At 35.8% G+C, this 14,825-nt stretch overlaps 2 protein-coding genes across 3 annotated transcripts; one reads left to right on the forward strand and one right to left on the reverse strand.

The window, feature by feature from the left end:
- Positions 1-407: 407 nt before the first annotated feature.
- On the forward strand, positions 408-3,065 carry LOC105702749 (trafficking protein particle complex subunit 4). The gene is made up of 2 exons (XM_012430566.2): positions 408-846; positions 1,584-3,065. Exons 1-2 carry the CDS (start codon positions 672-674, stop codon positions 2,060-2,062), a joined length of 654 nt encoding a protein of 217 aa, XP_012285989.1. The 5' UTR covers positions 408-671; the 3' UTR covers positions 2,063-3,065.
- Positions 3,031-14,423, reverse strand: LOC105702745 (xanthine dehydrogenase). 2 transcript variants are annotated; one of them, XM_012430559.2, is made up of 28 exons: positions 14,045-14,423; positions 12,541-12,634; positions 12,410-12,467; positions 11,685-11,781; positions 11,362-11,597; positions 11,060-11,267; positions 10,852-10,965; positions 10,647-10,766; positions 10,359-10,518; positions 10,104-10,245; positions 9,847-10,014; positions 9,452-9,528; positions 9,159-9,365; positions 8,465-8,649; positions 8,262-8,375; positions 8,039-8,180; positions 7,439-7,735; positions 7,230-7,352; positions 6,794-7,146; positions 6,306-6,480; positions 6,028-6,219; positions 5,811-5,956; positions 5,201-5,378; positions 4,643-4,771; positions 4,291-4,533; positions 3,515-3,769; positions 3,244-3,411; positions 3,031-3,159 (listed from the first exon to the last, which is right to left on the reverse strand). In XM_012430559.2, exons 2-28 carry the CDS (start codon positions 12,628-12,630, stop codon positions 3,115-3,117), a joined length of 4,422 nt encoding a protein of 1,473 aa, XP_012285982.1. In that variant the 5' UTR covers positions 12,631-12,634; positions 14,045-14,423; the 3' UTR covers positions 3,031-3,114. The 2 variants fall into 2 exon arrangements, with proteins under 2 accessions (XP_012285982.1, XP_012285981.1); XM_012430558.1 differs by having other exon boundaries at positions 14,060-14,422.
- Positions 14,424-14,825: the final 402 nt, after the last annotated feature.

A 14,825-nucleotide genomic window follows, 5' to 3' on the forward strand; every position in this document is an offset into this window, starting at 1 on the left:
TGCACACTTGCTACCTGATACCCCTCAGTGGCGGTCCAATTCTGAGATGAGTTAGGAGCAGAGATGAGTAGGATCCCTGAGTTGGGCCGCCACTGGCGGGTATCAGGTGGCAAATGCGTGAGCCGCCCACATTCTCTACCGGAGGCAGCATAGAAGGCGATCACTCGATGCAGTTCGTGAGTAATCCCTCAACTCATCCCTGGTTATTACAATCACCGTAAGATTAATAAGTTAGAAGAAATACGTTCTTTGTTTAATGTTTACATACCGTAAAGAAACTAACATAATGAGGTACGGTTATTGCTTGAATTGCATTATTTCCTGACATAATATTTACGTTTAAAATCTACGTTAGAAATTAATCCTTGTAGTGAGGTTGCCGTCGATGGCTCTGTAAGCATAGATTCATAGTTTTGAGAGAATGGTTGTATAACTTCCTGTGGTCTAACTTATCTATGGATAAACTCAGTGAAACTCAGTTTAAATTTTTAGTTTGAATGAATGTATAAAGTCTTCTTTCGCGAAAAACGCTAAAGTATAGAGGTATTATGCGTTACTGAAATGGTAGTCTGATTATTTAACACCAAGGAATCGTTACATTTGTCGGAATATTGTACTGAGCGATGACCTAACCTCTTGAAAGAGTCCGATCAACTGACGATTGACAGAAGATGGTTATATACGGCGTTTATATAGTGTCAAAATCTGGAGGTTTGATCTTTAATCACGATCATAATGTTCCAAAAGTGGAGCATGAAAAACAGTTCACATATCCTTTGGACATCAAATTAACTTACGAGAACAAAAAAATTGTCGTAGCATTTGGACAAAAGGATGGTATTAATGGTAAGAATGATTCTACATCTTATTTATTGTTTATTACAAGAAAGTTATATTAAATCACAGAATGACCTCTTTTAAACGATGAATGTAATAGATTTTATTTTGGTCTTCGATATGCTAGAATCATATTACCATATATGCAATATTCAATGCGTTATTTGCCATGTAACCATCAATTGATCAATTGGAGAAGGTAAGACTAGTCCCAAAGCATCCGGTGTGTGGTAGGCAATCAATGTGTCAATACATTCACATATGCTATTTGGTACCTGATTTATATTTTCAATATATATTTGTTATCAATGTTTATATTAACCTTTAGTGCTCCGCTAGTTTCGTGACATTATGATGAATATCCCCGTAGCGGAGCCAACAGAGCTCTAAAGGTTAAATAGCTGTTTGAGATATTAAATACTCAATTACGATGTGTTACATTACACGGAGAGTGAGACATTTTATTTAGGACTAGATTAAGGAACCAGTTTAAAATTTGTTACATACAAGTGTGTTTTTTTAAACTTCACTGCACAGTTTCTCGAAGCATTATAACTTTTTTTTTCTATTATATGTAAATAAGGTTAATTTTAAAAAGTTCTTTTTTCGTAGTCTGTCTTTTCTGTGGTGCATATAAAAGTTATACCTTAATATCCCTGAAGAGTTTTTGGTAGGATTAATCACTGCTTTCCATAGTTCAGGTGGTTCAGGTATTCATTGTTATTAGTAGCTTCCTTTTTTTTCAGTGGGTCATGCATTAACAGCGGTCAACGGTAGCTCGGTAACTGGACGGGAGCTTGACGATGGTAGGGATGTTTTGGAGATGTTGGAGCGACCAGAAAACTTTCCAGTGAATTTAAAGTTCAGTAGGGCAAAAATGACCACCAATGAGAAAATCTTTCTTGCTTCTATGTTCTATCCCTTATTTGCTATTGCTAGTCAATTGAGTCCCGAACCTCGATGTTCAGGAATCGAAGTATTGGAAGCAGACACATTTCGTTTATATTGTTATCAGACATTAACTGGTGTTAAGTTCATGATAGTAGCGGAACCATCACAGCCAGGGATGGAGATACTATCCAAGAGGGTTTATGAACTTTATGCTGATTATGCTTTAAAAAATCCGTTTTATTCTTTAGAGATGCCTATTCGATGTGAACTTTTCGAAACTAACTTGCAAAATCTCTTGGAAACTGTAGAGAAGTCTGGTATAAGCAATGTTTAACGATAAACTGAGAAATTGAGTAGAAGCGATGGCGTTTCTGTTACATTTCCAATTTTAAGGATACAAGAAAGCCTGTACATACGAATTTATTATCCAATATATGTACTTTAGATAATACATGTTATACTATTTCTTAGAATAAATTCTAAGATATGTAGGGAAATTATGCACTGGAAATACTAAATCTTCTTATGTCAAACATAAAGAACTGCGTAAGAAATCTGAATTACCTATTTCAAATGCAAGACTTTTTTTTGGATTAACCAGTTAGCTGTGTTTGACGAGTATACTCGTCATGAAAACACACGTTTCAAGTAGGTCGACACAGTTAACTGGTTAAGGTATTAAAACGAGAATAACTATGGCTGTACATTCTACATATCTTAGAATAAATTCTAAGTCGCGTTAAAATGTGTGCATGTCTAATCTCTCGCATAGAACAATTACGAGTTGCACTTATTATGTGAGAAACACGTGTTCAACTCTCAATTGCACAAGTTGTGTTTTTTAGCTAGTTTCAACAACTATATATCTTCAACGTTGAATATGTAGTATAGCAATGCATGTGATTAGATAATGCATTGGAAATACCACATTTTCTTATATCAAACATACATAACTGCATAAGGAATCTGAATTAGCTATTTCAAATGCAAGACATTTTTTGCATTACGGTATTAAAATGAGAATAACTATGGCTGTACATTCGGCATATCTTAGAATAAATTCATATAATAATAATAATAATAATAATAGGATATAAGAAAATGTAGCATTTCCATTATCTAATTACATGCATTGCTGTACTACATAGTGAACGTTGAAAATACGTGGTTGTTGAAACTAGCTAAAGAACACAACTTGTGCAATTAAGAGTTGAACACGTGTTTGTCACATAATAAGTGCAACTCATAATTATTCTATGCGAGAGATTAGACGTACACAAGACAGCTTACAAAACAACCAAACCAGTAATAAATTCTTAAATGTATAAATATCGAAATATTTGCATTGTTTTGCACATAATATGCTCAAGATTGCCTATCCCAAAATTACGGCACAACATTCCACGGTTTCTTTCCATCTCCTTCGCCAATCTGAAAATTCATAAAACAGTTATTAGTATTTTAAAACTTTAGTGCAAATCTAAATTTTATATTACGGCTTATCGTCGACATTACCTTTAGGGTCAAATCATCAACACATGCCATACGAATACGAGCTGCTGTTGCTGGTGCATCTAATCTAAAGTTTTTCGCAATATTCATTTCCTCGCGAGCAGCTTTAATGGCTTGTTTTATGGCAAAGAAAGCAGAGGAAGCTAAAAAGAGTGGCGGTTCACCGACAGCCTAGAATTGAATAGTTCCATTTATGTCATACTTCTTTTATCGTATATAGATACTGTGTAATCTAGGAAACATCGTAGAACTTTATTGTTTAGAGGATTCGTACCTTTGATGAATAGACAGCTCTTGGATTAGGAGCTCCTTTCAAAAGTGAGACATTAAATTCCCGAGGTATGTCCGCGAAACCAGGCAATTTATATGTCCCAGGGCCACGGCTATAAAGAATCCCAGTTGGCGAGTATATTAATTCTTCCAGAGTAAAAAGTCCGTATCCTTGAATGAAGCCTCCCTCTACTTGTCCAATGTCTAGGGCAGGATTCAGACTTTCTCCCAAATCCATGACAATGTCCGTTCTCAAGACCTGTATGATGAATTACATACAGTATAAACATAAATGCACAGTTGACATTAAGCGTTTATACAATTTTGCGTATTTATTAGCGTACTTTACTACAGCATTGCTGTATGTTCGTTTGTGCGAATGTAACGAAACATTAATCACGAGATTTCTAACATTTAATGGACAAATATCAGAACACTGTAAAAGATGTTTCCCCTAATTTGGGCTCGTAGATTTCAGAAATGTCAATTGTATTTGCCAAGAAATCTCCTGGAATTTCTATACAAGCCCATCAATTAAAAAATTGTATCTCAAGAGGTCCGAATTTCAAAATTTTGTCATAGCAGCGCAAATATTGGAACTTCAGAGTTCTCGATAGCGGTGACTTCGAGTTAACAAGCAGTTAATTTTTTTTCTTAACAATCTAACGGCTCGGACATTTCATCTTCCCTCGTATATTAATTAATCCCACGCAATCAACTGTCGTTGGTGACTGCTCTCATTTAATAACGTATTATAATTGAAATACGTTTCGATTTTACCTCATGATCTCCAGTTAGGCAATCGATCTCCACCTCCGTACACGCCACTCCAAACGTGAAGTAACTGAACGGATTCCCCGAGTTACTCTCCAATGAATATCCTATATTTGGAGTTCGGAAGTATCCAGTAGCGGAAAGACTAATTCTTTCGAAATATGCTTTCGAGATCCATTCTTCCCAAGTTCCGGTAGGGTTGCTATCGATGATGTTCTTCAGGCGAGCCATAATCGTGGTACACGCGTTCTGGTAATACAGAAAAGAACACATCGAGTGTTTATTCGATTTTAAGAGTGAAATTGTTCGATTAATTGATATGTTCAAAAAAATCGGCGTTCAGAGTTTGTAGGATTACCATAATAGCCATGCCGTTCATGTCAGACCCAACACTCGCAGCTGTTGCTGATGTATTTGGGACTTTGTCGGTTGCCGTTTCGCAAATATGGATCTTCTTTGGATCCACTTTCAAGACCCTGCTTGCGACCTTAGATTACGACAAATTAATCTATTTTATTAATATAATTAAAATGCTGATAATTTGTTATAATAGGCTGGTGGGGTGGTATAATGAGGAGTACGAGGCTAGGAGAGGCAGAACGAATGCCTCTTACGGGTTCGTGTTCTGATGTGTACCTAGATTTTTAGTTGCTCATGAAATCATCCGAGGCAACGATCGAGGCATTTTTGTAGATGTGAATTGTCCTACCTAGGATGATATGCCGAATCAACCCGAGAAATTTTCCGCACCCCAATTGTTCGTCAACATTTGTATGCTCGTTCCGCCTCGCCTTGTCTCGTACGCGTTCAAATGTGTACGTGTCTTTAAACTAATAAAAACAAAGTTGGATTTTTTTTTCGAATTTCTACCGCGGCGTATCATTAATATCGGGCTATTTAATTATTATGGGATTACTTGAATCATCTTTGTATGTAGGCCTTGTCCCATTTCGGTACCCCCGTGGCTAATTAACACAGAACCATCAGTGTACACGTGAACGAGTGCTCCAGCTTGATTTAAGAATGCTGCGGTGAACGAAATACCAAATTTTGTTGGCGTAACAGCAATGCCTCTTTTTCTGTATTTATGCTCCCTGAAAACATCATGACACTGTCAGTTCATAGTAAATTTCATATAAATAACATGTACTCTCGGTACCCACCAAGCACACTATGTTACAGCTACATAACACTGGAGTAACACGATATATAATGTTATTCAAAAGATACATTAATATCATATAACGTCAAATTATTACCGTTCAGTAACATTGTTACAAACTCGTTAACATTGCAGTCATATAATATTAACATAACATTTATCACGTTACCGATATGTTATGTATACGTTACATTATTCATTTTATAACAGTGTTATGTAGCTGCGGAGAGAATAGTAATACAAATCTTAGTTATATATTATATGTACGTTGCATTACATGTTTCAAATGTTATGTAACGGTTGTATTATTGTTGCGTAACCGTGTTTAGTGGGTATTGCCTTAAACCTTTTGTTGTACACCTACTTATTGAAGCGGCGAATGTTGGCCGCTCTTTCTTCGTAATTAGAGGAAAGAAGACATTCTTTCCAACAACGACCCAGAGTACAATACTCGAGCTTTTGATTGTAATAGGTAATATCGCCCTCTTGGTACAAATTTAATTCGGCTAACTGAAAGAAAATTTGTTTTACGATAAATACGCGTTGTAATTGGGATTGGAATTGAATGAATTGTACGGTACCTTGATTACGTCCATGTTGAGGTAATCAGCAATATCGTGGATGATGTTTTCAGCAGCAAACATTGCTTGTGGTGCGCCAAAACCTCGGAATCCGGTGTTTGATGGTAAATTAGTTTTGCAGACGTAACCGTAAATGTTGCACACGGGTACTTTGTATGAGTTCTCAAAATGAAGTATTGCACGTTCCATCACCTGCGCACAATACGTTGTTTGTTATATTCCGTTAAAATGGTTTTCTGGTGAAGTCTATTGTTGGTTGAAGATGTTTAGTTACGCACCGATCGCGAAAGATCCCGGGAATATCCTGCATTGTTGTAAATGTACATCTCAACAACTTGAATACGGCCGTCATTGTTGAAGCCTACTTTATATTTGCATAGAAATGGATGCCTGTTGCCGGAGATCATCATGTCTTCGTTTCTGTCCAACATGCACCGCACTGGTTGACGCAATCTGTAATGATAATTTTTCAAGGACACAAGACATGTTCAGAACATTAATTACACATTGTAATAATAGGTTTAGTTTCAGAGGATCATTTGAGTACGAATATAGTTTTGCAAAGGTGTTGCTGAATTTGTTACTACTTTAAGTGCATTAAGATGATTTGATGATTTTGTGTTAAATTAGATTATTCGGTCATTAAATCAAAGGTAATAGATTAATTTCTTTTGTCACACGAATCACTAAAATGTGCGAAAAAAAAAACAGTTTTTACGTGATATTACATTCTATATCAATTTAATCCTACGTTAAATTCAATTACCTATGAGCAGCTATCGCGACTGGCAACGTAATCAACATTCCACGAGATTCTTTTCCTCCGAATGCTCCACCTAATCGTTTAACGCGGATATTAATTCTATTGAACGGCACGTCGAGGACATGTGCAACCATCCTTTGAAAATCGGTAGGATGTTGGGCCGAGCAAAATAATTCCATTTCATCCTCCTCCTTCGGAATGGCGATGGAAGCTTGAGTCTCCAAGTAGAAATGTTCCTGTCCACCTGTTCGCGCTTCTCCTTCTATTACATGATCGCATTCTTTAAATGCCTTTTCTGCATCTCCTTTGGAGATTCGCAGAGGAGATCCAAAGAAGGAGTTCTCCTTAATGGCGTCCTGAACAGATTGGAACTCGATTATTTCCCTTATTTTTTGCGAAATAATTTATTATAAGATAATGAAGGAGAAGATAGTGTCACCTCTATGGTAATGATAGTAGGGGATAAATCTTCATATTCAACCTGGACCATTCTTGCCGCTTTTTGGGCGGTAGCTTGGTCCACTGCTACAATGGCTCCGATGTTTTGCCCGTGGCTGGTGACCTAGGAGTGTATTATTTTCAAAGACATGACTTATTTGGATGTTACACCATTACTTTTGTTTAAAAAAAGGGCATCTATTGAGGCACCTTATCTGAGTAAAATACAGGCTCGTCGTGGACCTCGGGACCGATCATAATCGTATGCTTGGGGACATCCTTCGCGTCGAAAAATGCTACAACTCCTTCGAGAGTCAATGCTTTCGACGGATCGACTTTTACAATCTTGGCATGTGCTCTCGTGGATAAAACTAAAGCTAGATATAATTCACCGACGACGTGCGGTATGTCGTCGCAATATACTGCTTCACCGGTGGCTTGCTTATAGGCGCTCGCATGAATCATTGTTCTACCGATCAAATCTTTAGGATCCTGATCCTTTGAAACCTGAAAATATTGAAACATTCGATATATATATTTTTTTCTTTTGTAAAAATTCAATCCTCAATTTTACCTAACGCTGTTAAAATTGACCAAGTTACTTTGGATCATTTTATGAAAATATTCTTACGGTTTATTCCGAAGTAATTTTGAATTGATAGCGTTCGATCTGTTCCACGCACATTTTGTTGAATTGTAAAATTGTATTTAATATGTAGGTTCTTAAGATGAAAATTAGTTCTTAAGTGTAGGTCAATGTAGCATTGTTTTGCATCGGTCCTTAATTGACATAAGGTATTAGAAGCGTACCACTTGAAAGTATTGCGAACTTTTTGGAGGCTTGTAATGGAAACCTTCGCCTGCAGTTTCTAACTTCTTCGGTAGAGAAATAATTCCAGGAACGTCGTTCAATAGTTGTTTCGTGATACGAATGAAACCTTTGAAGAATAGACTGGAAATGGATAAAATTGCAGATGTACAGATATGCATCTTTGATTTTACGGTGAATTATTTTTGTAGTTTTCTTTTCTACCTGTGAGTAAGCAAACGTCGATATAGAACCATGCCTCCAGGTGCATCACCGGACAGGGGAAGTTCCTTTAATAAGGAGTCGTACACCAATTCCAAAAGACTGTAGTCCCATTTTCTGAAAAAAATAAAATAAAAGAAGCAAGATTGAACAATTTTTTAAGCGCACTAGATATTATTCATTCGGAATATATTTTCTTTACGCACTTTCCAATAATGGTCTGGCAAGTTTTTCTTGCCAAAGTGGTAACGGGAGCCATCCCACCAAATGCCATGTGTACATCTTGAACAGTATTGGTTTTGGGTTTGAGAAATACGTTCAAAGCTAAATTTACAATCGCAATGTCGTCGTCTCGCCTTTTAGCTTGCTTGTATGCAACGAAATATTGGCCCTGTATTATATTAAATATGATATTAAATAAGAAGTTCCGGCGATCTTTGATTCAGTATTTTCATTAGCACACCCAGATAGACAAAGTGATGCAAAATTTGCTTCATAAAACATCATGAAATGAGTCATGAATGTGTTGCTTATGAATCCTCATTTGGAATTCATATCGGCAGTACGCAATGTCGAACCAAGAATACTTAAGTATGAAACAAAGTTATGTACATTCAATGTCTCAATGGTTGTACGTATTAAATAATATACATACGCAATAATTGTACGCATATGTACAGCTAAATTTATCTCACGCATTGCTGATAAACAATTGTAGCTCATATCTGAGCCGTGGCGTGACAAATTTACCAGAAAATTATTCTTCAAATTTATTGTGCAATGTGCGTACATATATTGCAGACATTTCATGTATCAAATGGTATGCAAATTCATTGTGAATCGATTTTCCACATCATGTGATCATGAATTTCTATCTGGGTACATTAAATCATCCTGTACCTCGACGGTGAACGGAATTTCGATGGATACTAATATTTCATCTGGTAAGACAACGTTTCTTCGATAACCCACGAAGAATGTATGATCCATCGGTACTGATCGGTTCCCTCTAGTTAGACTGAGTAAATTTAACGTAACACCGGCTGCCATGAAAATAGGATTTAAATCTGATATGGGACTCCCAGTCATTATATTCCCACCGACAGCCTGTGATAAAAAGAATGTATAATCACTCCAAGGAAAACGGTTGCACTTATACAAGAGAAATAATAAGATATTTGAATGTGCATTACCGCAACATTTCGCACTTGCTTTCCGGCAAACCAGTGTAGCATGTTTACAATTTCTGCGAAGATCTTCGTTCTAAATTCTGAAACACATAATCGTTGCATCTTTAATACACGATTATAAATAATAATTAAAATTCTCGGTTGATTTTAGTCCACAAACGGAACTTGAGTAATTCCGACCCAACGTCAACATCATAAATATATATAAAGAAAATGTAAAGCAAAAAAAAAGATTTTTTTTTCTTTATTTTTGTTTTTCGTTCCCACTATTAATTGCAATGACCTACGTAAGAATCTGGTAAAGTGTCAGATTATATACATAAAGTGCAAATTTATGACATGATATTCGGTAAAAATTGCCCAATTTTCGCTTAAGGGTTAATGATAATTGCCCTTACGAGGTTTCGTTTTCATTTGGATTCTGAGCGCTTCCTCCATTTCCACTAAAGTAACACCAGCTCCCACAATTAGTTTATTCGAGGTTTCGGTAATTTCACCCAATTCCTTTACTTGCGTTGGTTGTATCAATACAGGGTATTGGAAATGTTTGAACTTCACCTCCACTCCTGAAACATGGAAACATTACCAATTACGGCATTTGTCTTAGGGGTACAAAACTTATTGCTATGAGATTCCATTTTTTGTTTTAACTTACCAACTTCGGTATTACCAACTATGATCTTCGCGTCATTGTAGCGATGTTTAAGAACAAGCAAGTCGTACATGTCGATAGGTCTGTACCAAGTGACATTCTTTCCTTTAAATTCGAGATATTGCTCATCTAATTCAGAAGAAATCTGAAAGTGAAATCCTTCGTGTCAACGTTAATTGTATCCAACTTCTTTATTATTTCTTGTTCTTTGTTAATTATCAAAATCCGATTATTTAAGAATACAAGAAATTCGCTAACACTTAGTTTTGGAGGAAAGATTGGTTCTTGGGATGGATCGTATGGGCGAAATTCATTTGGATTAAACACTTCATCTGGTTCCGATGTAAACACTTTTTTAATGATTTCGCTTGATCCACGTTTCGTTTTGGAATCCTCAGGAGTATGTCCATTTCGAATCCTATAAAATGTACCAAATGCATTTCACAAAGTTGACGATGTCTTTTATTTATTTTGAAATCTTTGGATTTGTCAATAAACGAAAGCCGGATTATATTGAGTAGGAAAAATTAATTTTCAGGACTTTACGGTTTGGATTCCTTGGAATTCAGTAAATTCGTATGTTTCTCTGCTGCAAAATCATTTTTAGAACGAGCGTCAGCTAATCCACCATTTTTTACATCATTGCAGACTATTCCACTCGGTACACTGAAATAGATTCCAAAGTCAAAAAATAGCGACCTGGTGTCAATTTTGTTTAGTTGGAGACACCAATTTTCAAAATGAACCGTACGGTTTAGATTCGTTAGGACCTGTCGATGTAGTAATCGATGTAAAATCTTTTTTGCAACAATTATTACCCAATCCAGCCGCCTCTACGTCATTGAATATATCTCCATTTGTTCTCCTAGAAATAATAATAAACGGCGTTGAATGCAGGCATAACTTTATTCTAAATTCCACATTGATGAAAAGTCTGAATTTTCAGAATGCACTTATACCGTTTAGACATCTCAGAACTCAATGATATCATTTTCTCCGACCCGTAAGCATTTTTGCAACATGCGTTGCCTAATCCACAGGTCTTTGCATTTCCACAGCCGTTTTCACTGGCTAATCTGGATGAAACTTGGGATTGTTCCCATTCCTCGGTGAACGTCTTGAACCCTTCTATAATTGGCCGGTATCCCGTGCATCTGCACAAATTTCCTAAACCAATTGCGAGCAATTAGCGCCACGCTAGGAGGTAACACTAATAAAAATCGGAGCCTTAAATTAAATTATTTTCTTAGGTAGGCAATACCTTGAAAAGCGACCTCCAAATTTTCCATCGTAGGATTCGGTATGCTCCGAAGCAGTGCATACATTGACATTACGATTCCGGGGGTGCAAAAGCCACATTGGGACCCGTGAGATTTTGCTATCCTTTCTTGAACAGGATGAAGCTTTGTTCTTGTGCTTCCTATTCCTTCGACCGTTGTTACCGCGAGTCCGTGCATTGCGCAAACCGGCATCAGACATGCATTCACTGCCAAGTGACTATAAATGATATTTAATGACTGTATGTTCCCAGAACGCGTCTAATACATGCCGGACGGGTTTAAGTACGTTTTAAATTGTCCGTACCTTATTTTTCCAGTTTTTCGGTCGCACTTGGAGACCATAATGGTGCACGCACCGCAACCACCTTCTGCACATCCGAGCTTTGTACCACATAAGTGTACTGTATTTTGATCGTTAAGTGAACATAATGTATCAGTTGACTATATAATCGTTAATTCTGCATAAAGTTAACTATAACGTCATTGTACTAGTCTTATTCGAAATGTTCTAGGCCTATGTCTTTCAATGTTTTTACATTTGGAAGATATAAGCGGTGCTTACATTATGATCTACGAAAGATGCTCTTATGTCAGTGGAAGGTTGCAAATTGATTATGTCGTTATGAACGACTTGTAATTTAAATTCTGAGGGTGACAAAATTGGTAATAGTTCGAAATAAACTGTGGTACTATTTTTTTTTTCTTTTTTAACACAATGGAGATTTATTTCTTTTAAATCTAGAAATTGATGACGGATTTATGGCATTTAGGGTGGCTCTTATTGTAGTGGAGGGTTTAAGCGAATTTGTCTATTTTTTATCATTCGGAAGTGTAAGGAAATAGTTTAGAGAATCATATCTAAATTGTCTTATATAGTGGGAAAACATTTGACTTCGTGTTTTTTAAACTACCAGTATAGTTCTTATTTTCTGTCTGTCTTTCTAATGAATATCATCATTAGCTTGATAATAAACTCGTATGACTTCCTGATTGGACTTATTCGCAATTAGATTGAATTCAAAAGGATACGTTTGTTGCGAAGATAGTAAAGTAATGTCCATTCTGGATCTACCTTGTGGTCAACCACCTAACAACAAAGTAATCAATTAAAAATTGCAGATACTTAGTTATTTTCATTTCAATATATTCATTTTCAGTACCTCTCTTCCATTGACGTAGAAGACAAGCGTACCGACAGTTTTCTTATCGGGATGACTAATTCCATTATGAGTTTCCACGGCAAGCTCCATTTTTCTTCACGGACATTGTATAAGATAAAACATTGTTTAAAATGCAAAGTGGATGGCATAAAATATTGAAATTATTTTCTGAATCTTACGCAAAATATTTGCATGTTTTTATGCTTTATAAGATACCAAATGTACGTATTTGTATCAACATATATTTCCTATATTCCATGTGTTAAATGTTATAGAGTATTAGAATGTTACAAGATACAATACGATTGCGATTGTCGATAAACTTTTGGCCATGTTTACATGCTTGTGTCTTTATCCGGTTAATCGTTCCATTGTTATCAGTTGCACGTGTCTTTAGATGCCAACATTGGGAAATACATTTCAGTGATCCTGAGCGTAATATGCAATTGTAGCTCATGAATATATTCATGAAGTTATGCAAATACATGCTACGCAGTTGGATTTTCGAATTATTTAGTTACGCAATTGTAAGGATCCTTGGATAATGTCAGTCTATTTAGCCGCGACTATTTACTTCCTGTTAAGGTGATATGAATGTGTGACATATACATAACAAAAAGTCAAAATATTGATAAAACTTTTCTCCAAACTGGGTGCACCGAATTATCTGAAGCTTTAACACGTAATTATGGAGGCCCTAAGAATTAACGCGCTGCTCCTGCAATTTCTTTTTTCGTTTCTTTTCAATTTCTTTAAAAAAAAAAATGTGTACTTTTCTCGGACAAGAACCAAAAAAGGATTTTTTTTTATGAAAAATGAAATTTCACGGGCAACGCGTACTTCCTTAGAGCCTCCATAATCACGTGTAAAAGTTTTAAATAATTTGGTGCACTCAGTTTGGAGAAAACTTTTATAAATATTTTGACTTTTTGGTATGTATATATCATAGTTTTATATAACCTTAGTACGTTATAAACCATGTAACCTTGGTACGTTATAAACCATCTTATTTACATGAAAGGCGTAAACGAGACAATCAATTCCTTATAAACAATTTATAAAAAAAAAAAACTGATGTTTCCAGGAAAATCCGAGTACGTGTCCATTGATTTGGTAAATTTAAACTCGGTTTCTTTTCCGTATATTCTTTCGTATCGATGTCCTTTATAACTTACATCTAATTCTTAACTTTCCGAGAAATCACAGACTCCTTTTAATGAAAACTAATTTGGTACATGATTAAAATGAAAAGCGCAACTGATCGTGTGAAAAAAAAATGCACTTGATGCTTTTATATGTGGTTATATAAAAAATGATTATACAAAACATATTAAATAAAGTTAATACACAAACTGAAGATTAATGGAATGTATGCATTTTATGAATCGCCCCACAATATTTTTTCATGGAGTTTGTGAAGTAAATATTGTCCCAATAGAAATTATCCAGAGGAGTAAAAATATTAAGTTAAATTTTCGCGTCATCCCTTAAAACTTAATCTCACTTGTATTTATCTCACCCTCATACGGTCCAGATGAATCCAGGAATTAAAAATACTAAACTGTCACCTGTCACTGAATAAGTACTTTAAACAATTAATTTACACGCAAAAGGCGTGAAAATCGCAATCTATGGATCAATAGGGTCTATCGATACTGATTTATAGTCACACACTGAGCTAAGAAATAGAGCGAGGCGACAATTGCTCCACGGAGTCTTAAATGTCCTTCGATCTATATAAAAAGTGTTACAAAATAAAAGTGTAGACTTGTAAATCCACAAATGTCGGTATAATATATTCATGAATATTCAATATTTACGCTCAAGTGTGATACCTTCCGGGGCCGTCTAAGCAGGGGAGACAATTGTATCATGAGACGGCAACAAGGAGACAACTAGTTCAATAAGTGAACTTATTTTTGTAAACAAATGGGGAAGAGGGAAATTTATACAGTATACACAAAATCTCGAAATAGCTCGCTTGTAATCGATTTTTTATTAACAGAAGGTGGTGATTAATGGCATTTTGACAGCGTCAAAATCTGGAGACTTCACTTTTAATCATGACCAAATTGTTCCGATGAACTCTCCCAGTAAATCAGTTTTTTAAGCTTAAACAGTCAACCATACTATTACACAGGGGATTGGATTTAACGTTTTACTAACACTGCTGTCAGAGTTTCGTCTTTTTTCCTTTTTTGCTTTGCGGCATTGACTTCTATAGTCATAATCGAATTTCCATGGTTATTCGTTACTTCCCTTTGTTTAAGAGAGACTAATACTAA

This window comes from Orussus abietinus, unplaced genomic scaffold (assembly GCF_000612105.2).
Source record: "Orussus abietinus isolate OABI.00-Male unplaced genomic scaffold, Oabi_2.0 scaffold301, whole genome shotgun sequence".
In the NCBI taxonomy this organism is placed as follows: domain Eukaryota; kingdom Metazoa; phylum Arthropoda; class Insecta; order Hymenoptera; family Orussidae; genus Orussus; species Orussus abietinus.